The sequence below is a fragment of the Episyrphus balteatus genome, chromosome 2, assembly GCF_945859705.1.
Source record: "Episyrphus balteatus chromosome 2, idEpiBalt1.1, whole genome shotgun sequence".
NCBI lineage: Eukaryota > Metazoa > Arthropoda > Insecta > Diptera > Syrphidae > Episyrphus > Episyrphus balteatus.
Window position 1 is genome coordinate 54,149,084 of NC_079135.1, and position 27,377 is coordinate 54,176,460.

A 27,377-nucleotide genomic window follows, 5' to 3' on the forward strand; every position below is an offset into this window, starting at 1 on the left:
TTTTTTTTTTTTTTAATAGCTAACACCCCAAAACGGAACTTAATGAATTTTTTTTTTTAACATGGATAAGAATATTGCTGCAAACTCATGCTGAAGCAAGAAGCTATAGAGGCAACAAACATACGATGGTCAAACATTATAACTTGCCAAACGACCAAGCAGATCTGGCCTAGGCTAGATCCAAAACGTTCAAAAAATTTGTTGTCTCTAAGCAGATTGCATATCAGCTCTGTAATAGGTGTCTTAACAGGACACTGTCTCATAGGTAGACACGCCATAAGACTTGGCGTAATCTCTAACGACTTCTGTAGAAGTTGCCTTGATGAGGAAGAAGAAGAAACAATCCAACATCTTCTCTGCTCATGTCCTGCCCTTTCCAGTAGACGTAAAAAATACCTGGAAAAAGATTTCTTAGAAGATACCAGTGAACTAATCAATACTGACATCTTCAACCTTCACCGCTTTATTAAAAGCTCCAACTGGTTTAATTAGTGAGGAATTTCCTCACAAAATCATGGTATCACAACGGACCAATAAATGGTCTAAGTGTGTCAGTTGTTTTCCTGACAGCCATTTCTACCTAACCTAACCTAACCTAAGAATATTGCTGTCATCAATTGCCAATACTAAGTTTACTGTTTTGACCGGGTCAAGGGTCTTTTGTGTCTAATTGCCTTGTACCTACTATTATTATTTATGAATAGTTAACTCGACAACATTCTTGTTGAGAGATTTCAAAATAAAAGAAAAAAATAAACAAATACAACAAAAAATAGAAAATGTATAAATATTACACTGGTTTACACGAGTTTTGCTGTCGAAACAAAAATAAACTTTTTTGAAGGTTTTCGGGGTGCTGAAATCGAATTAGAAAAAACTAATTAGCTCTTGTTTTTGAGATATTACCGTTAGAAAATGCAAAAAAAGCGTACTTCGGTCCTTATTCTTTTGTAAAAGGAAAATTTTTTGAGCATTTTAATTAACGGTTTCTATAAGAACTGCTTTTCATCTTTCGATACCTGTTTAAATCTTTTCAATATCTTTTTTATTCCCCGAGATATGTATATTAAAATGAAATAAGTGGGTTTGGATTCATATATCATAAAGGAGATAAGAAGTTATAAAATTTATATCTCGGGCAGTAAAAAAGATATCGGCAAGATTTAAACAGTTTTTGAAAGGTTAAAAAGCAGTTCTTATAAAAAACGTTACTAATTATGCTCAAACAATTTTCCTTATATAAAAGAATAAAGTCCGAAGTACTGCATTTTTTTACGGTAATATTTAAAAAACGGGAGTTGATTAATTTTGTTTGATTTCGGATTCGAGTACGGCACACCGAAAAACTTTAGAAAAGTATATTTTTGTTTCGGCAACAAAAAAAAGTTTAATTTTTTTAACCAGTGTTATCAGTCCAGACAGTTTTACAGTATTGTGTAAGTCTTACTATATTTGTGGAATACATACATATGTTTAAATCAAATTGATCGACAGAAACAATTTACTTACAAGTTTAGTTGTTTTGTTCTCTTACCTGGAAAGAAAGAAAAAAAGAAAGTTAATTCTTGAAGTTCGTAAAAATGTTTGAATTTTGTTTATAAAATTCTATAAAAAAATTTAATACCTACGCATAGTCATAAATAGGCTTAATATTTTAAAATGATCAATACAACAGGACGTGGGCACAAGAAATGTGCGCTTAAACTATCAGTTTTCAAGTGTATTTATCGATCAGAAGGCAACGCAACATACTATCCTTTACTTAAGTTGTTTGGTTCGTGCAAGAAAAATCTAATAATATAGTATCGTTTTTTTTTTATGTATCATCCTTATTAAAAAAATGCATTATTAATGCACTTCCACCAAATTCTGGAGAATTTCACATTTTATACATCCAAATTAAATACCCATTCAAGATAACAATAAATTTACACAAAAGTTTATTGCTTAAAACTTAAAATCGCTATAGTAGGTTTCGGGATGGTTTTTTGAGAAAAAAATTCATATTTGTTATTTACGATTGATACCCTTTTAAGCCATATATGAGTAGGTCTAATTTTATTCGATCTTGTTTTTTTTACCATCTTCTTTTATATAAAAGAACAAAATCTGAGTTCTTTTTTAAATGAAAACGTTCTCACGAAGAATAATTTTTATATTTCAATTTTGTTTGTCATATAGATTTACATAAAGCAGTTTTTTTTTTTTTTTTTTTAATTATATGGACTCTTATCTGAACAAAAATATCTATGCAGCTATTCATACAAATATTTCCTGCGACGAAGAACAATTTTTTTTTTGTTTTCAGTATAATATGTATGTTTTCTCCCACTTAAGGTTACGAATTGGGTTGAAGCAGGAAATATTGTTTCAGAATTTTTATAACAAACAAATTATATTGAATCGGAATTTTGTGTTTTTGTAATTCGTTTATTAGATTCCATATTAAAATTAATAAAATATGCCAATTGCAAAATCTTTCATTTCTAACTTATTTATGTCTTATACCTATAAATACTTCCAAACAAAATAAAGATTGACTCAAACTAAAAAGTACTAAAAATTTCGAAATTTTGAATGAACAACAACAACTTGTGTGTGTTACCACCAAGTTTATAAGCTAGAGTTAAAGCTTTTTCACGGGACCAAACCGAGGAGTCTCATTCTTTTTTAGTGGTGCTAAGTCGTTTTTATGTTCAATTAATTTTGAAAATTTCTCGTAACTAGGTACCATTGATTTCATTCAAAAACAAAGTAAGCTCCCAAAAATAAGGAAAGCCCATCATACAAAAAAATCTCTGACTTTTAATGAGAAGGACGAATGAAAACTCCTATAGGAACGTTTAATCAATGAAAACGACTGTTGCTACGTTAAGGTTTATTTCTGATACCATAAACAATGTTCATATTACAGTAAATACTTAATTTCCCACTCGCTTCTTTACTCATTATAATTACAATATATTTTGTTCATTCATTAAATTTTCTAATCTAAGATTTTCCTCATTCATATTGTGGGTCAGAAATTTTATCCAACTACTGCTACTACTGATAAGCTGACTGAAACTTTGAACAAAAAAAAAATAATAAAAACAGAACCCATTTGATAAATTCTAACTTAAAAAACATAAACAACCATGATATTTATTATGTATGCCAAAGTAGATATAAAACTGCATGCGCAAACATTTTTTTTTTTTTTGCTCAGCTGAAATGCTACTGCATTTGAAGGAATAATTAAAGATTAATTTAGAAAAACGCTTTTGATTCACGTCTTTGCATAGATACACACTTAATAACCTTAGCCATGCCACATGCTGAACGTCATCGCAAGTGTTTCTAATTTTTTTTTTTTGTAGTACGTATGTATGTTTTCTTTGTGATACCCCCACCCCTCAAACACACCCACATACAATACGCTTAGAGAGATGAAATAAAAGATTTAAGAATCTTAGATTTCAATTCCCGTTGTTGTTAAGACTGTGCGCTTTGCCGGTTGCGCACATTATGTTATCTTTGTATGTTAAGAGTATAGTAGCATTCATGTTCACATTAGTAACTAAGAGTATACTTCTTTTAGGGTCACACATTCTCAGCTTGTGGACTTCCTGCTGATCGTGCATGTAAAGATACTCGTATATATGAATGTCGTATAATATCTGCGGCAATAAAAAACAATTGCAACAATACATCATGTACCTACTCTGAAGCAATATTGCATTTAATGAAATAAGAGCGCGTAGCATTTGAAGCAAAAAAAAAAACAATCCTTTTCGAGGCCAACTTAATATGCGATAAAAGCATCAACTTTTCAAAGTTAATTACAGAATTGTGTTCTAAGATTCTTGCTTTATAGCCCTGAACTATGTATGTAAGTAGTATAGCTGATTTCAGTTAAAGCTAAAAATATAAATAGAACAAAAACGGATGTGCGTTAGATTTTTTCTTCTAAGCATTTATGCATTATATTGGTATATAAACTTTTTTTCTGAAGGAAAAGTTACAAACAAAAAACTTGAGAAAATATGTGATATGAGTCACGATTTTAAATTGTTTAACTGCATCTGAAATTGAACTCAAAACCTAGATTACGGAGTTTTTAACAAGAGGACGAATGGGGAAAAACAGAATTTTTTAAATCTTTCAGCTATTTTCAACAACTATAGAAAATTCCTTTGTAGGAATTCAGAAGTTATTGTATTTTCATTACATTTTTGCAAACATTTTATAAGCCAAAGGAAATTGCTAGTTTCCGACTTAAAGTATAAAGCAAGGAAACTAAAAGTAACGTTAAATTTGTTGCATGGCATGAGTGAAATCATTTCTCCATTTCTTAGCTTCTTCAAAAATATACTTTTTTTGCTCAGGCTTTGACATACCGATAGGGATATTAAAATATTAAATTCACAAGTGAAAAGCTTACTTTAATTATTTTAAAATTCTTATGTTACAGAAGAAAAAGTAGAGAATAACGACCATATTATTCACTAGTTTAAAAAATACATCTGGATGTAAAATTGTCAAATGTCAAAAATAAATCCAAATCCAAAATAGTTATCCCGATTATAACTATGAAAATAGTTAAAAATTAATATTTTTTCTCGGAGATAGTGAATATAATGGAATTGGTTTTATTTTTGACATTTCAATTTCTTTACATCCAGATTTATTTTTTAAACTAGTGAATAATATGGCCGTAAGAGTTTATGTTCAACTTAAATTATTTAAGTTTCGTTAAAAATTTAAAACAAAAGACACCTTACTATGATGCATTTAGGCCAGCGAACATAAAATCTAGGGAAAAAATTGAGCTATTTGCGTTCAAAATAACACCATAGGACCAAGCGTTGCCAGAGCCGGCTATGTATTGCCAAACTTGGCGATCTAAAGCTTTTTTAATATTCAAGTATCTTACAACAAAAATCCACCAGAGATGTTAATAGAAGAATAATTTGCTTACATTTTTTAATTTAATGTACCACAAATTTAATTTTGTGCCTGTTAATGAGCATGAAGCCAATATGTATCGACAAAAAAATGAAGTAGGTATAAGAAGTCTGACAATTAAAAAAAAAAAAAAACAAAAATCTCAGAACTTGCGTTCTTTGGACCATTTTAGAAAGCGGCTATTTTTGACTCCGAGATTTTTCAAGCCGGACTCCTTGCCTCTAAAACATTCTGGCAACTCTGCTAGGACATCATTTTGGAGTACTTTTAACGTTCTAACTCTATTTCGGGGAAAGATGGGCTATGATTGTTACCCTTATCTATTCATACATGTTCATCTGCTGCTTCAAACATCAAAAATTGTATTTTAATAATTTAAATTTCATCAGACCCTCCAAATAAATTATTATATACCGAGTCTTCCAATTATTATTTATGAGAAAATTTGACTGCATAATTTTTAATTTATCATTTTTTATTTGAACTATTTTTATCTAGACAAAAGAAAGACACCTTTAAATTTTTTTATTAAAATGTTTATGTTCACAACGTCTAAAGATACAAAAACGCTAAGGTTGCAAATTCCTTTCGCTCCCTCGGCCTCGTCTAAGATTTCATTTGAGGATCATCAAATTTATTTCCATTCAAAATACAATCTTAACAAAAGGCAACAGTCTAGCAGAAACCGGTTTTACACATACTTAGACAGAAAAAAAAAAAACGAACATAATTATTTTCAGTGTCAATTGAAAGCCAACAGCAAGTTGTGCTTTATAACGTCACTTTCAATTATTTTACTACTACCATGATATTGACCAATGTGACCAAAGTTAAGCGAGTTTTAATAATGATGCATCATAGGTTAAAAGTTAATACTGAAGAATTTTATTTCGATACCAAACTACAATTCTACAAATTTTTCATAGACAAATGGTTTCTATGAAACGAAAACAAAAATTTTCATTAATAATGTACCTACAAATTAAGGACCTTTGTACCCTTAAAAGGTTTAAATAACTGTCTGAGATAAGTTTAAAAAAAAGTACGAGTTTCATGCAGAGTAAGATAAGTAAGTTAAGCCCAAGGCTGTCAGGTACTTCCGTGTGCATCTTCTTCTAACTCGATTAAAAATTGTCATCTCATTTTGAATTTTGCAATATTAATTGCTGGCTAGTGACATTTTATATTTGACAGCTATTAAAAGAAGAACGATTTTATGAAGATGGTCATTTGTGTTGTAGATTTTTTTTTTTAATATGGTCACACCTTAAGTCTACAGTAGTTTAATCTGCAGTCTGCAAAGTACACATTTCAATTTTATTTAAATTGTAGACCCATCCGCATTATTATTTTGTTTGTATTGTTATTTTTTATTATTATTGCACTCAGATTTCTTTGAGATTCTTTAAGATGCCGGCATTTTCATCGTCATCGGCACCAAGCCAACAATGATTTCCTCTCACAAGCTAAGCCAGTTTGTGGTAGCATTTGAGGTTCACCTCATCACCTCTCATCAAGATACTTAGATGCATATGTGTAGTTTGTTTTTTTTGCGACGCATGCCATACGCATTTATGTGGCTTGTCGTAGATATGGTGCAAGATCAAGAGAAGATGGGTTGAAAAAAAAAATGAAAACAAAAATTGAGATCAGAAGATTATAAAACATTAACATAAGAGCTCAAGATTGAGAATAAAACTTATGTGCAGAATTATTGTATGGCACGAGCTTGAACAATAATGGGTGCAACAGATATTCGATGCAATTCAAGTTCAATAAAGAATGATTCACTTTTCGCAGCACGTTCCAATGTGCCAGAAAAAAAATGAGATACAATTTATTTTAATTTACATATATGACAACAATTGTGTATAAATATAAAAAAGGGTGGGGGTTTTTTGTTATGCCTTTTATTAGGAGTTATGTTAGACTTATAAAATAATGTATAAATGAGGTAGCGTCATTTGGCTTGCATAGTGACATCAGTCTTTTATTTTGTAAAAATTAGAATTTTCTAAATTGTTCGAATTGAATGCATTTTCTAACATCACCAATTTTTTTTTTAGTTTTAGTTTTTTAAATTGAAAGAAAACAGCTGCTTTATATACCTCCAAAAAATTAAATTGCAAACTTTTCCAAGCAATCATTTAAATCTCATAGAATCTCCTTCCACGTGTCTTATACCGGCTCGTACATCCTCGCCGCATTGAAAAATGTGCTAGAGACTAGTGAAAAGACCGAATTAGGAAGTGTATCAAAATTTTCTTTTCTGGTATGTTTTTGACAGATAGTTTTTAATCATATTTAGGTTTCCAATTGTTTTGAAATATCAGAATAATAAACTGGATAACGGCTTAAATTTGAATCATGGCGAATTTCAAAAATGATACCTTCTATTTTTTTTTATTATTTTCAACTACAAACTATAAAATTAAAATCGAACTAAAATTTTAAATCTCAATTTGGTTGAACGACTTAAATGTGCATATTATTAAAGGTCGTCAATATTTTATAAAATGTTTTGAGTTCCTTAAATATTCAAACTAAAAATTAATTATTTCATAATCAAGCTTTTAAAATGTGATTTCTTATCATGTCACACTCGTAACTTTTTTTTGTTATATGTTGGCAGGTTCACAATTGTTAGCGACTATGGTTTAGGCAATGGTTAGGGCAATTTTATTGGAAAGTTGACTAGAAAGTTAGCAAAAAAAATTCCCTAACTCATTTAATCATCCAAATAAATTTCCGTCCCGAAAATAACGTTGACTAAAAATCGATTTCCTAATGTTTTCTGAACGGGAGCATTGTGATGGGGCTAGAAAGGTTTTCATAAATATATTTCACAATTTTACAAAAATAATAAATAAGTTGTAATTTTATAGACAACATTACAAGGCCCATTTGCTGAAACGAGTCTTAAATATTTATGTGAAACATAAACCCCTAAGTTCTACATAGTGGTTTGCACGACCTCCAATTGTGTCATAAATTCCTCTAAGTTTAACATAACTTAGGGGGAAGAAATAGTAGATCTTAAGGATTTTATGTTTTACTTAAAGTATTTTACTGACCAAAACAGAATGAACGCGGCTTCAAAAATTGATGTATGTCGTAAAAAATTTCATTCATTAGCATTAACCATCTACCGATGGTAAAATTCACAACACATATTTTTGGAACACTGTTCATTTTTTGTTTTTATATTGGTCACATTAATTTTTGACAAACAAAAATATTAACAAAACAAATTCTGTCAAATGAATATTTTTTTTATTAAATTTAACACACTTTTATAGCCACTTTCACTATTTTACACTTTCTTTCTGCAATTAAAATTGCCAAAATAATAAATTTGTTAAATTATGTCAGGTAAATTGCTCAAAAACAGTTCAAATTAACTGACGTTTGTGTCGTTTGACATTTTAATTTGAAGTTCTCAGCGATTTATCGCATGAAAGTAAATCGTTGCTAGGTTGAATATAAATATTTTTTAGAAACTTAGAATAAACTAAGTTAAACATAGGAGTTATGTTCGACCTATCTAAGATTAGAATTTATGACTAGTATGAGCAAATGGGCCTAAGTAATAAAGGGAATAATTAGATTCGAAAGAAACTAGAATTTTATGTCACAAGAAAAAAAATGTTTTTTTTTTGTTTTTTTATCCCCAGTCTTAAGAAAATAAATTTTGAATATTTCAGCTCAAAAGTTTTAAATATTAAATACGTTGGTACATTGTTTGTTATTAATTTTATTTTGTTTTTCTTAAATAGTCAAGAACGTATTAGTGTGAGTACGTTATAGAAAATTCTTTTTTTTTTATTGTTTTTCTACAAAATTATTCCGTTTGCTGTTTTTGTTTATTTTTCAAAAATTATAACTTACCATTTCGATAACTTATTGCTTCCTTTGCATTGGTACTTTTAAGGTGTAAAGTCGCTCCAATAATTAAAACCAAAATGGGGGGTAGCCACCCCATTTTAATATTTCAATGTTCGCCTGTATGAAGATTATGTGGTTTTTATATTCCTAAAAACTGTAATTTGTGATTTATAGGGATGAGTCTGTGTTGTAACTTTATCGTAGATATCCGTTTTTTGCTTATGATTTAAATAAATATTTCAACTGAGATTTAATTAAGTTTTCGATTTTTTTTGTTTTGATCTTATAGTGGTTAAGTGGAGAGAGGAAAAAAATTACCAACGAAAGAGTATTTCAAATGTTTTTTTTTTTTTTATTTTAACATTTCAACTTTCAAACATAAAAATGCTGTATTATTAACCACCCCTTGCTGAGAGCTAGGCATCCTTAATTTTTATATTCATACAGAAAAAAAGAAACACCATATTATCACACAAAGGTTTCTATACTTGTGATTTTCTCAAAAAGCCCACAAATGTTTGATGAAAAATAACCACAAGCGCGCGAATGATTTAAAAAAAAAACACACACACAAATAAACAAATATAAAAATCATCATCATCAATTTAGCTAACGAAATGAACGAAATAATATCCTTACACAAAAAAATAACACATCTACCATCTACAACGTGCTACCTTCTAACTTCATCATCGACATTTTGAAGCTTAAAACGCCTGTATTGTAATGCAAATTTTCATCACATAAAAACGCACAGAACAAATCATCAAACTTTGTGTCAACGAAAAAAATTTACAAGGGCGCGTCTTGAAAATGACTTTAAATGTTCACTTTGCACATTAACGCTGGAATACAAATTCTTGAACCAAATCCTTAATGTTGTCCTTTTAAAATTATAAACAAAAAATTGCGGACAAAAAAACAGGAAAGCCATTACATCCTTTTCTTTTTTTTTGTTCGTCTTCTCGTTTTATAAAGTATCAGTGCGGTGATAGTGGTCATTTCAAGGAGGTATCTCTGTGGAGCTGGAAGCTATTTGGGAATGAGGGGTGGATATCCGGTTCCATTTTGTTGGGGTATTTTTTATTATTTGAAATAGAAGTGATATCCTGCTGCGCGATGATCTTGAAAAAATTTTACGTTCAAACGATTCTGGATTATTTTAGCTCCAAAAATGACACTACGAACGACACAAGGTTACCATTTTTAATTTTACCAAATGCTGTATAGTACCTAAGTTTCTTTTAAAACAAAGTAATTTTGTATTATATATACAAGCAATACAGGAAAATAAAAGAAAAATGGACCAATTGCGTTCAGGAATTCATAAATTCACCTTTGAGTTGTTGAAATGTTGGAATGTATATGAAGATGTACTATGTGACTTTATTTTTGAATCATTTTATCGAAAATTTATATGAATTCATTATAGTGTTGGTTTGGTCATCCCGAACTGTCTCCAGTAGTTCCAATTAATTCTGAGATTATTCGTTTGTTTGGTACTAAATCACTGTTCTAATTTTTAAAAGGGACGCATACATTTAAATAATTTCAATTTCAAAGCTTAAATTTTATCATTTAACAATTTTGTTTGATTCATTGAATAAATCCAAAAATTATACCAAACGAAAACGGTATGTATGTATGTCATTTAGTTAAGCCAATTAAGACCATCCTGTTCTTAAAATTACATTGCAAGTCGATTTAATAATCTGCCTTTAAAGTTAAAACTCAGCATTGTTTTCCACTATCCCAAAATCATTTGTAAAAGCTATAATAAAAATCTTTTGTATATAATTACGGTCGTAGCTCTTAAATTAAAAGTACTTTCATCCTGTGGCATAGGAATAACAAAGTTTTGTAAACAAAATTGCATTTTAAAATTAATTTATTTTTAAATGTTACTTTAAAATTTATGCGAATACTAATATTTCAAGGGAAAATTGAAAGGATATCAATTTTCAGATGCTCACTCATTATTAGGACTTTAAAAAATTTGTCTCTGATTCCTTCAGAATTCGGTTATTTATCAGCGGTTTACAAAATTAAAAACATTCAGTTATACAGGTGTCCCATAAGTAATGGATCGAACGAAATATGCTGATAGGCCAACTTTAGGGCTCTCAGAATTTGGTAACTTGTTCATCCCAAATCCTTACGGTTTTCAATTTAATGCAGTTTTTGTGAAATTTCGAAAAATCCCGACTTTGCAACAGTATTTTGCTTCCTCCGCTCATAATTGATTTTTGTTTTTTACAATTCTTTCACTAAAACATTGCATAATAATAAGAAATAATTAATTAATCAAAATATTTTTTTATTTCATACGCCATTTTGCTGCAAATTAATTAACAGTTCCATGTTTTATAAAAACTCAATTTCTCTCTTTTATTTCAGAGCAACACCCTGAAAAAAATTTGTATGGTGTGGCACTGGTTTATTTTTTTTGAAAACTTGCTGTGTTATTGCAGTTTTCAAAAATGTATAAAAAATGTTTTTGTGAAAGAATTTAAAAAAACAAAAATAAATTATGAGCGGAGGAAGCAAAATACTGTTGCAAAGTCGGGATTTTTCGAAATTTCACAAAAACTGCATTAAATCGAAAATCGTAAGGATTTGGGATGAACAAGTTACCAAATTCTGACAGCCCTAAATTTGGCCTATCAGCATATTTCTTTTGATCCATTACTTTTGGGACACCCTGTATTTAAGATTGTCTTCAATTGGTTCTCAAAGATTGTTTAGTTACCAAGCTTGCTTAAATATTTATTTATAACCTTTAGACAAGGGTATTTTAATTATTAACTATAACAAAAATATTTGCTTGTTGTTACGAAAAAATGTAAGGGGGTCATCACCCCATGAAACAGAAAACCCCATGAAGATAAATTGTCCGAATGACCTTGCAGTAACAAATATCGAAATGATTAACTTGAAAGTATAGTATTGATTGATCGATTCTAATTCAAAATTTTCTAATGATTTTATCACGTCAAATGTTAAAACAAACGTGCTGTTTTCTTTGGCATTCAAAACTTAGATTTGTCTAAATAAAATGCCAATGATGAATATTCTTTTTGAAAAGACTGACAAAAAATTAGGAAGATAAAGTCGTGATCTGTCAAACACAGGCATCCTTGTCAATTGCTATTAATGTTTACGACTAGTATTCAACATTATTTATTTGAAATAATGTCACCGAATCAATTGATTGTTTGTGTAGTGTTACAAATTAAGTTGACCTTGCATCTGTAAATTTATACATAAATGTTTACAGTTTCTATTACAATATTACAAAATATCGAAAAGCTGTTTGCAGTAAATGTTCGAAATAACTTGTGTTTTTTAGTAATGTTTTAAAATAACTATGTATGTTTCATCTTTTTTCATTTTTTTTACTATGGTTTTTGTTAAATATTCGATCGCACGTTTTTAAAAACTGAAAATGTCATTTTACCTACACCATGTAATGACCAAGCCCCATCTTTGATGGATAGATACAAATATCATGTATGTATTATTATTATTTATAAAACAGATTAATTTTTAATCAGTTTTGCATCTAATAATTAAGTAATATTTTAATTACCATAAATATAAACAAGATAGTGCTGATTAAGAAACTGTCTCATTTGGAAGATACTGAAAATACATCAAACCCACAATTTTTAATGACAAATTTAACTTTCAGAGGCATCTGCTTCCTATTTGATATGCATTAATAAGCACACACATCTTTTTTGATAATGGACAGTTAATGGATCAAAAAAAAAAAACTGTAGAACAAGAATTTTAATCAAACCAGCAGGTTTTTGGGTTTGAGTGGTAGCAAAAAATGGTTGGTATTCTTGAAAAGTTCTTGCAGCCCCAAGTTGGGGCATTTGGAAATTAAAATGTGCCCGCAAAAATGGGTGGAACCAAGACAGATCGTCTTTCCGAATTACCAAAAAATCAGTTCTATAGAATCATCTATTTAGAAGATAGAAGATATTTTTTTATTAAAAAAATCATTCAAAGGCTTTTCAAATTTTCACAAATCTAATTGTTTGTCAAAATAAATCTATTATTGGTTTTTAAATGCAAGAACATGCGACTCAGTACGTTGTATTTAAATTTTCTTTATTAAATCTATCAATAGATATCTCAGGAAAACACGCATGATTGCAGAACAGAAATCTGTAGGTAGTTCTGGATTGCATCTGATGAAGTTCCAGCCTTAATGAAAAACCAAACTTATCTAAAAATAGATTAATAGGATCTCGAGAAAGTTGAATTAAAAAATAAAAATAAAACGATTCACGGACGAGGACGTGGAAAAAAAAGCAACAAGTCGCTCGCTGCAGCAAAGTACGCTTCACCGTGCCTATCGACCAACGTCAAAAACGAAAGGTCGACTGACGTTTATGAGTAAATGCAAACAAAAGACCATAAACCAATGGCTCGAGCGAAACAGTCAGCGCCATAATCGAAATGCACGATCAAACAGAAACAGAACGCTTATGTCATTCCAGATTCTTGCGGCCAACCGACGGATGCTGCACATTTTTATTTGTATAAGACTTATGCAGTTTTTGTTTTTTTTATTAAGATGATTTCATCTTTAATATGACTTTGCCGTCATTATGAACTGCACACTCGTAGGAATAAAATCTGCTTTCAGTCAAAAATTTAAATACTTGGATGCATACTGTTTTATTAGTGATCTTATGAGGTGATCTTGAATTGGATATATATTTTTTTACACATAGAATTATTTTGTTCAGTGACTTCTGGGAATAATATCTATAATAAGATTATATGTGTATATATTTAATATTAACTATTTATGTAGGTATATAAAAAAATTAGACTTTGTTAAATGGAACAAAAAATAATTTTGTTGTTGTAGATGAAGGTATAGTAGGGCAGAATTAGGTGGAAACGACTGAGTAGGCGTAGGAGTGGTTGCTTGATTGTTTATTTCTACCCGGAAGAATATAAAATGAAGATAATGCATCGTCTGATATACTTTGTCTCACCTTCTTTTTAGTTTTATTGCAAATGATAAAGAAGAAAATGCAATTCTTTGGTAGGTAATGCACTCCATGAAGTCACAGTCATTTGATTTGTATTTGCATACTGAGTATAGGAATATCTAAGTCAGTAGGTACAGAGTCTTTGATTTCTTATTTAAAATATTTTAAATAACTTGTGTACATATTTATTTGTATTGGTACTTTTCTAGTATACAATTGGATCGTTTCACGTGGATAATTAATTAATTTTTTTTTTAAAAAAATTTTTTTTCGAGTGCAAAATGCACTTATAGTCTTTATTTTTTGAAGTTTTCAAGACCTTAGATATGGTGTATTTCAATTCGACCGCATTGTTTTATAATTTTGAAGTTATTTTAGACAGAACTGGGCTGTCTAGTACCTATATTTAAAAGTAAACAGCTCGATAAAGTTGTTTCTTTGAAACTTTGTCCGTTTTGCGAAAGGTGAATTCTGTACTGACTTAAAAATTTATAGTTCTATGTTACGATTTTTTTTGTTTCAAAATTCTCTTAATCCATCATTCTGCTTCGAAAAAAGCTTTGGTAAAATGACTGGATTTCAAAATTCTGTACTAAAAAATTTCGTAATGTGTTAACGAAAAAAAAAAAAAAATCAAAACAATTTTCTTTTCATCATTTAGTTAGTTGTTGAGCTACGGAATATTTGAATACAGAAATTTCGATTTACAGAATTTTAAAATCCCGAATAATGGAAAACTGAATTTTAAAAAATATTAAAATTCAGCGTTAAAACACTTTGTTTTACTTCTAAAGCATAAAATAATATTTTCAATGAAGCTTTAAAGAAAAACCAACATAAATTTATGACTCAAGTTTAAACATGTCCAGCATAAATTTTATACTTTCGACTTTAAAACTTTCCAAAAATTGCTTTCCCCCATACACGAAGACTTTTGAGAACGAAAATTTTCTTTGATCTCTATACTACATAAGTACCTTTCTTTTTTAAAAGCAGTCTTAGAATAGATCGTAAAAAACTATTTTGAATTTAAATTTGGAAAAGACATCAAATTCATATTTCGAAACCTGCTGCTGAGTATTTCTAGGATAATTCACTCAAAAATCAATTAATTTACACTTCGAGAAGAACACTTAAACTAAATAAATAAAGTCAATTCCCTCTCATAAGAGTAGGTATATAGCAAGTGTTTGCCAAATTTTTAGTCTTAAGTATGAAAGTCATGGCCAAAAGAAATTGCCGGTTGTAGGTATGTAAAAAGTTCCTATATAATACAAAACTGTAATGAGCAGCCATATAACCGTTCAAATATACACAATACCAACATTACACGTCAGCATCATGCTCATCATAAAACAAAAATAAAAATAAATAAAATGCAAAATTTTGCATTCATATTTTGAATACAGACCATTTTTCTTGGATAATGTTTATTTTCAAAGTAATTTTATATACAAATTGGTCAAATTTAACTCGGGCAACATGTTAAGCGCATCATTAAATGCATAAATAAAACTGTGCAACATTATAACTGGGCGTACGCAGTTGTGTTTTTTTTTTCTTTTCTGTTTTGAAAACAGCATTTATATCTATCTCATTAGATCGAGAAAAGATGTTTTTTTATAATGAAAAAAAAAAAAGAAAACGCTGCTTAGAGTTGTTAAAAGGCTTACATATTTGTTTGCTTCTTTAAACCTTTGTAATTTTTCATCTTTTAAGGTGAAAGGGAACAAATTAAAAGAAATTTTTGTATTTTCTTTTCTTTCATACAAACACAAATCTTGTACTTCTTTCAAAAAAGAACGGACTGATGTTTTAACAGGGTGAGAGATGTTATGGTTAAATCCATAACATGAATTGCGTTTTTGTTAACTATGGAAAAATGTGCATTCCTGTCTAGGATACCTTTACCTACATACATATACATATATATAAATAAAAATGTTGCATTATTTGATGCTTACAAAAATGACAAGCATTGAGGAGTTAGGGCTTTAGAGTTAATTCGGGTATTGTAAAATGAAAAAGTTTTTTTGGTCAACATTTTTCTCTGCCGATGAAAAATAAACATTTTTGAAAGTAAAAAATAATGTAATACACATCAATATCCTAAAGTAGTTCACTAATTCAGCATACAATAATATTATTTCTTTTTAAGTGATATCATTTTGAAAATAATTTCTTATTTCGTTCTTTGGATTTTTTACAAAAAAACAAGATTTTTTGGAAAGCACTAAATATTTTCCTGTTTTTGAGTACGAATTTCTCTTTAAAAAATAATACAACAAAAGCGTACAGTAAAAATCTTTAGGTTATTGCGTTTTAATTTTTTTTTTTTCATATAAAAATATACCTACTTAATTTCAGCGAAATAAGAAATTAAGGAGGTAATATGCTTTGACCCCGAATACCATAATTAGACCCTTAGGTTGTAACAGGGAAGTATAAATGGCTTTAGTTTCAAGTGAAGATCATGCCAACGGCCGCATCAGAATTCAGAAAGAAGAAAAAGATTTTAAAATTTTCATGATTGACAAAACTTTACAAAATATTGTGTTGAAGCTCAAAAATAATTTTTTGTAAATTAAATATAAAGTTAATTTTGGTTTTCTTTCACAGTTTTATAAAATTTTGGAATCAATAATTCGTTTTTTATTCAAAAGAACTTGATTTCTAGAATTTTTGAAACCATTTACAATATAAGCTGAGGCTTAAAATACTATTAGATTTAGCTTAATGTATTCCGTAAATATTTCATTTCAAAAATTAAGATGTAAAGTCACAAAAGGTAAGCCTGTTTTTCAAAATTCTGGTTAAGAAAGCCAGAGTGTCAGAGCACTCAATTGAAAATCATAAAAAATGCTCATTTTGAAAAAAAAAATAAATCATTTAAGAATTCTTGATAAACAAGACTAATTGGTCTAAAGATAACGAAACATGAAAATAAATGAAACCAGTTTTTGAACCTCAGAAAAGTAAGAACCCTTTTGAAGTTTAAATAAGTACAGTTCCGTTTTTTTCTTCTTTTTTTCTAGGACACCTTTTTAAAATTAAAAAAACTCAGACATATACGCACGAGTAATTATGCCATGTTTTAATGGAGAATCGACTTTAATTAGATTTTGATAGAATTACTTCTCCCGATTTAGTTTTTCAAGAAGGCTCGAATTAAAGAATCGAGATTATTTTTAATCTTCAATCCGAAGACATCTTATCCCTGAAAAAAATTAAATTAAAATCTTAATTCGGGTATCATTCGATATTTGAATGCAGAGTATGGTTTTGTGTGATAAGCCCATCAGAGGCCGCAGTGATAAGGCGAATTATTCCCACCTCTCACCCTAATCTTAATATGAAGATATAAAGTCCAATGGCTGAAGTTTAGTGGAGTCTTAAGCTTCGCAAATGTCCATTGTTTTAAAAAACCAAGAAAAAGTAGCACTCATTTAAAATAACGACACAATTATTAAATTGAAAACTTAAGTTAAAGGTAAGTAACATGTCTTTTTTTTTAGATATTTTCATTTTATCACAAACTTTTAATTAATTTAATTTTTTTCAGTTCGAGTTCAAAAAAATTGTTTTAAAACTTTTTGATGGGAGTAAAACATTCTTGAACATTAAGGTAAAAAATTCATATTTAAAAAAAATATTTAACAAGAATGAAAATTTAAGTGAAAAATTTTTTCAGCAGCATTTTTTTCAGACGAAAACTAAAAAAAATCTTTAAATAATAAAAATTAAAACAAAATTGATAAATTCAATTAAAATTTTGTGTCAACAGATTCAGACTTAACTTTGAAAATAAAAAAATTAAAATCTCTAGAAAAACTACATTTTTCATTATTTTTTACAACCAAAAAAAAAAAATAAAAAAAATTGCCTTAAAAATAGGAATAAGTATGTAGGTATTATTGTTCTTGTTTAAAATTTTTTTTTTTCAAATTGAGACTACGACCTTGAACCACATTAGCTACATATTTATGAGACTCTTCAAAAACGGTTTGGTTAAAATTTGCAGTTTTCTTAAGATGAAAAAGTTTTAATCTATATGTTCACATTGCATGAAAAAAGCTTTCTGCTTTAAGCCTTTTATCCAATTAAATAATGAAAAAGTTAATCCCAGCACTTGAATTAATTGAAAATGCTGATGCTCCACGATCAGCATCAGAAACTATAAAAGTTAACTTAAAATCACTTCTCATTTTTTTTTTTAGATTTTAATTTGTTCCACATTTAAAACTAATTCCTTTGGTAATTTTTTTAATTTAACTCTTCACTTAATCACAATAACATTGTTGCTTTTTCTGAATTATATGGATCAAGTTTTTTTTTCAACAAAACTTTGAATTTTCAAAAAAAAAAAGTTTTATTTTTTACCTATCAAATATTTATAATAATTTTGTTTTTAAGTTGAACACCTATCGGAGGATCACCGGATATTCTCTTGCGGATCAGCCTTAACAAAAAAACTATCCTAAAATAAAACAACAGTAAAATCAAAATATCTAATTCACTCGTCCTCGCACACGACTTTGGAAGGCAGTTTTGAATTGAACTCGTTTCGTTAGCGGTTGAATTCTAACTGAAAATGAAAATTTCATTTGCCACTCACTGTCGCTACCGAAGCCGTCGTCGACGACATCGAGTTGCTGTGGAAAATCTATCCTCGTTCATTTTCATTCGAGGTGCAGGGAAATTATTTCAGAATTTAGATTCAGATACATTTCGTAGAAGAGTTTATACTTTTATAACCACCCCATGCACACGTTCATTCTCATTGTATCATGCAACAAAAGCCGGGTGGCAAAGATACAGAGACGTATACCATGCAACATGGAAAACGACATAAGCAACATAAAGATTGCTTTTTCCGATGTTGTGTATATTTTGGTTTTGTATCTGTTATCTGAATTATATTTGAATCTCGACTTTCGATACTCGAATGGGATGTATAGAAATTAAGGGAAGTTGGTTGCATTCACTTTTCAGATACAAAACTCAGTGAAAACAACCACCGGCATCAAACATGTTTTCTTGTTATCAATGCAAGTATGATTGTAGGTGGGTGGGTTTGGGTTGTTGTTTTGTTTTGGTAAATAATGTTGCCGTATGAAAGTGTGGTGCGATGATGTTGAACATGAATTGAAACCTGTAGCGTGTGCTTTTGTGGGAGTTCTTTTGATGTTAAATTGAACAGGGTTGCCGTATTCATGGTTTTTGCAAAAAGTGTATTTTTAGAAGAAAAAAATTCATAAGTGGTAAGGAACATTTTTTTACATTATTTTAAACAAACAAATTCAAATTTTAATGCCTTTCATTCTAAGTCCCATTTATTTTGAAAACAAGTAGGTATGTATACCTCTTTGAAAATTACAATAAAAGAGCACATTAAAATAATATTTTTGTTCAGGGTGCTGCCCTAAAATTGGAATTAGAGAACTTCTATAAATTAAAATGGCAAACGAAATAAAAAGGGTTTTGTTAGATTAATTTTTCCTAACTTAAGCAAAATACTATTTTAAAGTAGTGGTTTTTCAAAACTGTACAAGAAGTGCATTTAATTGCAAACCATAAGGATGAAAAAGTTACCAAATTCTGAGAGACCATAAGATGCTCTTCCATGACATTCTAACTGCACCAATACTTTTGGGAATATGCAAGTTGAATTGCATAAGATTCGACAAAAATTTTATAGCTTGAGTCGAAAACATCGTGCTATGCTTTTTTTAAAGCTAGCAATTTCAATGAATAGCTCTTATATCTTTTTAAACTCAAAATAAAAAAAAAAAAATTCTATAATTTTTGTTCAAACTGATTTTCAATTTTCAATTTTTTTTTTTATTGAATTTTCTTATCAATTTCTTAAAATTAAAACTCAAAATCATGATGACAAATTAAGTGGCAATAATGCCTTGTGCATTTTTTTGCCAAAATCTATCCCAAAACTATTCAAAAATGATGTACCACAGCGTTTTTGCAAAACAATATATTTCAAGTCATGGTGAAAAGCGACTTCTCAGAGAAACTTTTTATGTCGATTTGTTTTTTTTTTTTATTTTTTCTTAAAACCATTACTTTTATCCGGCGACCAATTAACTCCCAGGTTTTAGCCCATAATTCCATTCCCCAGTGAAGATTTGTTCGTTATATAATTAAAAAAAAATTACGATAAATTAACTTTTCTCAAACTAATGCCATTTCTTTAAAAATTGATATTTAAAAAAAATCCTCCTGTTTTTATTTATATAGGGTAAGTCGGGAGAATATTCCACACTTAACAATAAAACAATCATATTAAATAGTCAAAGCATTTTTTTTTTTATTTATTAGATTTTCACTTTATCTAATAAAAACATAACTTTAATTCGTTTGATTAATTTTAAATAAAGTTTAAAAAAAAACCTTAAAAAGTGGCATTTTACCCACATGTAAGAGGAATATGCCACTTCTGACGGGTGGATATGATGGCAGACATTTAGGCAGTATGTCCTTTTGTAAGTTAAATCGCGTGAAACATCGGGTCCTTATGCATCGATCTCTTGCATTTAGAGCATTAAATACAGTCACATCTTGCTCCGAATTTGTCGGAGAAGCACATGTCACAAATTGGACGGAAGTTGTGTGTATCCTCTTCGCCACTTGAACTGCGAACTGCATTGTCAGAATTGCCTATATGAGCTTTGTAGTGTAAAATATTGAAATGTGGCACCCAAACTGGAATATTCCCCCGACTTACCCTAATATGCTCTTATCAATTTCTAGTGTAATGTTTCATAAAAACTTTGTTTAAATTAAACTATCCCTCCCACCTAAATGGGGTATCCTCCCAGTAAGATATTTTTTTTTTTTGTTACGATCATACATAATCGCTATATAGCAAATGTGTTCAAAATAACGTAGTCTTGGTTAAAAACTACGTAGTTCTCGTTGCTAAAATCAACGTAGTCGTCTCGGGTAAGTTAAATTGTTTAAAATTACCATTTTAGAAGGTTATTTTAACTCATCAACTTGTTTATATTGATCAAGAAACTCCGTTAAAATTTGACATTTTAGTAAAATATAACCGAGAAAATGGGTAAGATTAAACAATTTTGAATAACCAAGTCGACTCGTGTAATTTTAACCTGGGTTAGTTTGCAGCTACTATATTAACGATCATCTCTTTTAATTTTACACGAGTTTTACGTTGTTTTTAACCGATCATTTTTTGCGTGTATGTTGTTTCATGTTAGAAAGAACTTTACTGTTTTTTTTTTTTTTTTTTTTAGTTTTGAACTTATGAAATCACTGTGGCGTATGTGGAACATTTTAATCCATTGAACAAATTTAATTTCAGTTTGAGCGTATTCCAAGGAATATATTTTTTATATTGAAATTTTTTTTCGGATAACCTTTATGATGATTGAAAAATCAGAGCTTAGTAAGTCATTTGAAATTTGTATACTCCTATATTCATTATCATTAAAACATTTTTGTGGAAGCTGAATTCGGACATTGGTTGTTTCCTATGCTGTTACATAACGAACTTTGATCCTAAATTCAAATTAAGGTTTGAAAAAAATATTAAAATTAAAAATAGTTGTTTGGTAAAAAATTCGGTCAAAGCATAATTTCTTAATCGTAAAGTTAATTTTAAGGTTTCAAAAACAGGAATCAGGCGAGAACTGTCAAACATAGAACACTTGAAAAACAAAATAACATTATTTTTTTAATCCAAAGTAAGGTATTTCAATTCATAAATACCCGTGCATACAAAGTATGTGCATCTCCCTCAGTTAATGTATCCCAATTAAAACGAAGAAAATTCTATGGTATTGGATAGTGCATCATACAAGTTCATTGATCTTTATTTTTTTTTTCTTTATTCAGTTTCAGGCATTGCAAAATATTAGATTAATTAAATCTGATTGCACATCTTTGCGTATAACATAAATACCGTTAAGTAGCTTGTATATACATTTATCATTGGCAATGGAGACAAATAAATCCTTTTGCGCAAGGCGGAAGCATTCATATAGACTTTGCGGCAGATTATTCGTGTTAATGTTGCAGAATGATATCTTGCATCTTTCATGGTATAATTTATGAAAGTGATTTCTGGAAACTCTTTAATGAGACAGCACGTGAAAATGATGCCGAAGCGAAATTAAATATTTATTAAGGTATGAACTATGATCAACTACAAATAAAAATTGGTTGATGCGCAAATTGTAGAAATTTTACAGTTTCATTGTCTTGTTAATGCAAATTTAGGTATTAATAGCTGATAAGAAATGTATTGAATAAAATCTTAAATGTGATTCGTTATTTTGGTAAAATTAAACTAAAATAATTCACAAGAAATAGAAAAGGTGTCCTCCGACCACCATTAATCAAAAATAACAATATACAAAATTAGAAGGAAAATAAAGTAGTTACCCATGAAATCATTTCAATGAAAAATGTACATATACCAATTTAAACTGCTAAAACAGTGCTAAGTGTGAACTTTTATTTTTTGATTTGTAACCAATTAAGTTGCATCTAAACCACAATGAAAAAAGAGAATATAACTCAAAATACAAAACATTATCCTTACACTTTCTCTATAAACATATACAAAACTTGTTCCACAAAGGTCATTTAAATACGATTCAATGCAAAACTACCTCCCACCGAGAACACTAAATTATTACAAACCATAACATTCAATGTAACATCAAACAAAACAAAAAAAAAAAAAACATGTGGTTCTCACAGACAACAAAATTAATTTTCACAACTTATAAGTCAAACATAAACCAGTGTTCATCCCCCAACTTTCACGCCCTAAATTTAACCCCCAAATCCTATTTCAAATTCTCTAACTAGCATTTGGACATCCACAACAACAAGAAATCCCTTACACCGCAAATCCCACCACGCAAACGATTTGCCCCTGAAAAATGTTAAAACAATTTGTACACCGAGATTAAAATCACCCCTTAGCGTATTGTCAAAGTGTTCAAAGTTAAAGTGATGACGTTTAATACCTCTCGCACACTTCTTTGGAAAAAAAAAAAAGTATTCCAACATACTCACCGAGGATGTAGGAAAAGTCCTCAACATAGAGCTCAACAAAAAAAAAGGTTCAAGTGAAAGTATATTTTTCTCTAGGATTCAAGGATTTGGATACGATGTCGGTTGGATGATGACGATTCAGGACACTACACTCTCTTACTAGTGGTGCACATAGAGTAGGAGAAGAGCTTCCGTCGAAATGGTCTTTGGATCTTCGGAAGTGTGTCCTTGTTGAGCAGTTGGTACTTAGATGCTTCCTTTCTTCCCCGCATCGGTTGCTTACATCCTCAATTGGTGAGATTATTCATCAGACATTCATATCTCTCGAGAGGGGTTTTCATTTCGCGGCGTTTTTTTTTTTTCAAACCTCCAGTAAGCAACATACAGGCATCTATGTATGTATATGCGAATTCATAAAACAAGAGGCGTGGGTGAGGTGGCAGGCGCGCGGAAGAAGAGGGAATAAAATTTGCATATGTAAAAATGCATACTAAAATTTAATCAAAATAAAGTTCGTTAGAGAATAGACTGACGTAGTAATTCCTTATACCAGGAAACAAACGATAGGGTGAGTTCATCGAGTATGTACTGAAACTCCCATCCTTATACTTGTGTCCTTAAACAATGTTGTGTTCGGTCCATCGGGAGTATTTTGAAAATCAGAGCGATAAAAAGTAGGTACTTTGCCACATATACATAAATGCAAAATAGCTTAAGCTAAAAATGCTTGTAGAAATTATTTTGCACAACGAAATGTCAAGTTATCCATGCATAACAATATGAATTGAGAAATTAAAATAAGGAAAGTAGGTAAGTCAAACATAAGGGAGGTACATATTTAAAGACTGATAGTAATATAAAAAAAATGGTCTTAATCTGCGCTCAAGGTTGACTACAGTGTTGTAAGTAACCTAATGGCAATTCGTTTTTTATTAAGGACAAGTTCGAAAGTTAAATTTCAAAACACAAGTCAGATATTATAAAGCCAAATAGTCATAAAAGTAAGAAATTCTACGAATGTTTAAAAAAAATATTTAATGCTCACATTTTGCATTGAATTTACAAATACTTTTGTTTTTAATAATCTTTTTTTTAATGCAACACATTTTTATTTTCAATAAAAATTTTTTTTTACATTCAAAATATTTAAGTTTGCAATTGTTTTTTATTTTCAATAAATGTTTTTTTTTTTATTTGTAATGGAAGCCAAATACATTTTTAAGAAATAATTATTAACAACCTCTAAAATCTGAAACGCTCTCATCTACAATCAGTTCAGGCAATAAATCGTTCAAGTAAGATTTTTTTTATTATTTTTGAAAGTTTGTACGTCGATCATTTAAAAATTAAATTAATTGATTTCTACAGATATAATTTTAAGAATTTTTAAAAAAGTAAGTTGATAGATTTTGGAAAAAAAACAATACGTTGTAATTGGGACGACCTTAATCATAACTCCAGTTCCTAAAAAATCAAAAAAAAAGTAAACGTTTCCCTTTCTAAGTTTTTCTTAAAAAAATTTTTCGAAAAACATTAAAATAAATTGAACAAATAAACAATTCAAAAGGAAAAAAAATCCTTACTGGGTTACTTATTTAAAAAAAAATACTACCTTTTTGATATTTGAAAAGCAATAATTTGAAAACCGTTGAGCCTACAGAACGGTTTTGGCTTCGAATTATTTAAGAATATTTTAATAACTTCAAGGTCGAATAGTGTTTTGTTTTTTGTTTCATTTTTTTTTTAAAGCAGAAGTGTTTTTGCAAATTAAAACACACATTTTGTATTTGGTTGGTAAGTGTATAGACGATATTAAAACAAAAATAAACTTAAAAAAATCCTTTTTACAAAATTAGTACAAAAGACTACTTACCTCACGCACCTCATCATTTATTGTTTCAATGTTTTTTTATATTGTTGAAATAAAAATTTTAAAAAAAGTAAAAAAGAAACCTAGCATTAATTTTTATAAGAAAGAGTGAAATTTAATGTACCAAAAGATCACTATATTTTATGAAATTTTGAAAATATTAAAAAAAAATTGCGAAATAGCTATTTTTTTAAATAAAAAAAAAAAGAAGTACAAAATAGTTTCATCTTTTTGCAATGAACATCTGTTGTGGTTGCTCTTCTTGCTTTATTAAGCCTGGTACGCAGATTCGAGCTAAATATTCGCTCCCATACAAATTATCGATAAGATGCTCAGATAAATTTTAGACCGGGAGCTTAAATTTATCTCGATCTTCATACCAGGCTTTATAGAGATGGGTAAGTGAAATAATAATGACACTTTTGTTTCACAAATAAGTGATTACTTCTTTTTTAACCTTGAATTTTTATAGTTTTGCTTGAAAGATTACTCTTAAGCTTCATTAGCTTAGATTTTTATTTTTTTTTTTAATTCCGGTGATAAACATTTTCCAACCATGAAATAGTGAATTAGACTTCGATGCAATTTAAATGATAAAATAACTTTTAGTTAAGAATTAAAACAGAAAATTTAAATAGAAAATAGGTAAAACCTAATAATAATAAATAAATAAATAAAACAAAAATAAAAATAAAAATCTTACCTTTTTTACAATCTTTTTCATCGGTCTTATCACGACATTCCTCGTTACCATTGCATCTAAACTCCAGTGGTACACACATGTTATCACAAATGAATTCATTTTCAGAACATCTTAGATCTAAACGAAAAGGGTACACATAATATGTTTTGTTTTAGTTTATAACAAGTGTTATTGTTGTTTTGTATGAGATGTAAAGTTAATGAGTTTGAAAGATTGTTTATACGTGTTGGTGTAATATTTATAAGTATATACAAAAATGTGTATGTGTGTATAGTGAACCTAACTATCTACATTATATACAAGTCTACAACAATGTGTATATATTTATTTAAAATGTAATTTGTTTTTAATTTACTAGTTATTTTAAAAGTAAACGTGTTATTAGTTACAGTTTATTATAACACATTTTTTAACTGTTAATTTAATTCATCACATGTCTAGGAATTTATTTCAATCCTGCCCTGCAGCTTTAAAACTGTAGTTAACGCCATCTTGCTCATTAGAATATTCTGTGTTTTAGCCTTGTTCGGCTGAATTGAAAAAAGTTGATTAGCAAAATTTTAAAATTTGTGAGCTGATTTGCCTACTCTACAAAACAATTACATGATATAAAATTAAAAATGTTAAGTTACCTAATTTTTTTTTCTAAAGGTTTTCTAATGATGATGAAAAATGTTCAAAAACATTTATAAAAATCATATAAATCTATATTTTGTATGTTAACTACCGTTTTTGCCAACTCCAGGACAATCTGCTTCATCTTCTCCATCTGGACAATCGTCATTACCATCACATAATTGTTCTTCACAAATGTTTTTACCACTTTCATAACAATGGAACATGGCATCACCTCTGCATTCAATGTTCTCTTTATTTCCATAGAAATCTCCACCTCCAGATGGATATTCTGTATATCCAGTACCTTCATAAGGATAGGAATCTGTAACATCATCTCCTTGCGTAAACAATGGATCCCTAAAGATTCTTCCTTCAGTTGAACTTCCTCGACGATCATAATCGTATTCATTTGTTGAAGGATTAGATGGTATTCTATTTTCATTTTCACGTTGCCGTTGCTCTTCTTCTCGTTGTCTTTCTCTTTCACGTTCTTCTTCACGTTCTCTTTCCCGCTCTCTTTCTTGTTCTCTTTCCCGTTGCCTTTCTTGTTCTCTTTCTCGTTCCCTTTCTTGTTCTCTTTCTCGTTCCCTTTCTTGTTCTCTTTCCCGTTGTCTTGCTTGTTCCCTTTCTCTTTCTTGATCTCTTTCTTGTTCTCTTTCTTGTTCTCTTTCTCTTTCTTGTTCTCTTTCTCTTTCTTGTTCTCTTTCTTGTTCTCTTTCTCTTGCTTGTTCTCTTTCTCTTTCTTGTTCCCTTTCTCTTTCTAATTCTTGTTCACGTTCATTGTCTCCTCCTTGTTCTGGTACTTCTTCACCTCCTTGTTCTGGTTAGTTAAAAATAAAATTAAATACATTTATATTTCGTGTTGGATTTATCTTTAACTTCTAAGCGGGAAGGGGTAAGCCCGATTTGGGATAGGGGATCCAGTAATCCCAAGCATATATCAGAATTTAAAATTAAACCCGAAGCACACAAATAATTTCAAGTTTTCTAAGAGCTAGCGATGTATTTTTATCAGTTAAATTACAAATCAGAGTGCAGAGTTAAGAAGTCGTAGTCCTTAATTTATAGAGGCAATGAACATCACTAGCTCTTAAAAAGGGGACAAATGAACAATTTTGGACAAAAACAAACACACAATACAAAATAACCATGTTCCAGACCTATATTTTTTTTAAATGATAAATCTTTAAAATTACAATTAAGAAATATACATTTCTAATAACTCCTTTTTTTTTTAAGTATTTCTGCGAATTTTAATTGTTTAATATTTTGATTAAGTTGTTGTTTTTTTTTTTTT

At 29.3% G+C, this 27,377-nt stretch overlaps 1 protein-coding gene across 32 annotated transcripts in view; it reads right to left on the reverse strand.

The window, feature by feature from the left end:
• Nucleotides 1-27,377, reverse strand: part of LOC129910762 (basement membrane-specific heparan sulfate proteoglycan core protein) — a 180,583-nt gene that overhangs the window by 106,129 nt on the left and 47,077 nt on the right. For 27 of the 32 annotated variants that reach the window (XM_055988298.1, XM_055988295.1, XM_055988288.1 and 24 more), the window contains exons 7-8: nucleotides 26,190-26,900; nucleotides 25,463-25,579 (exon numbers count right to left, since the gene is read on the reverse strand). In XM_055988298.1, coding sequence (XP_055844273.1) covers nucleotides 25,463-25,579; nucleotides 26,190-26,900 — 828 coding nt within the window. Of the gene's footprint in view, nucleotides 1-8,835; nucleotides 9,076-18,227; nucleotides 18,438-25,462; nucleotides 25,580-26,189; nucleotides 26,901-27,377 lie in introns of those variants that run through there. The other 5 variants (XM_055988302.1, XM_055988299.1, XM_055988301.1 and 2 more) reach the window with 4 other exon arrangements.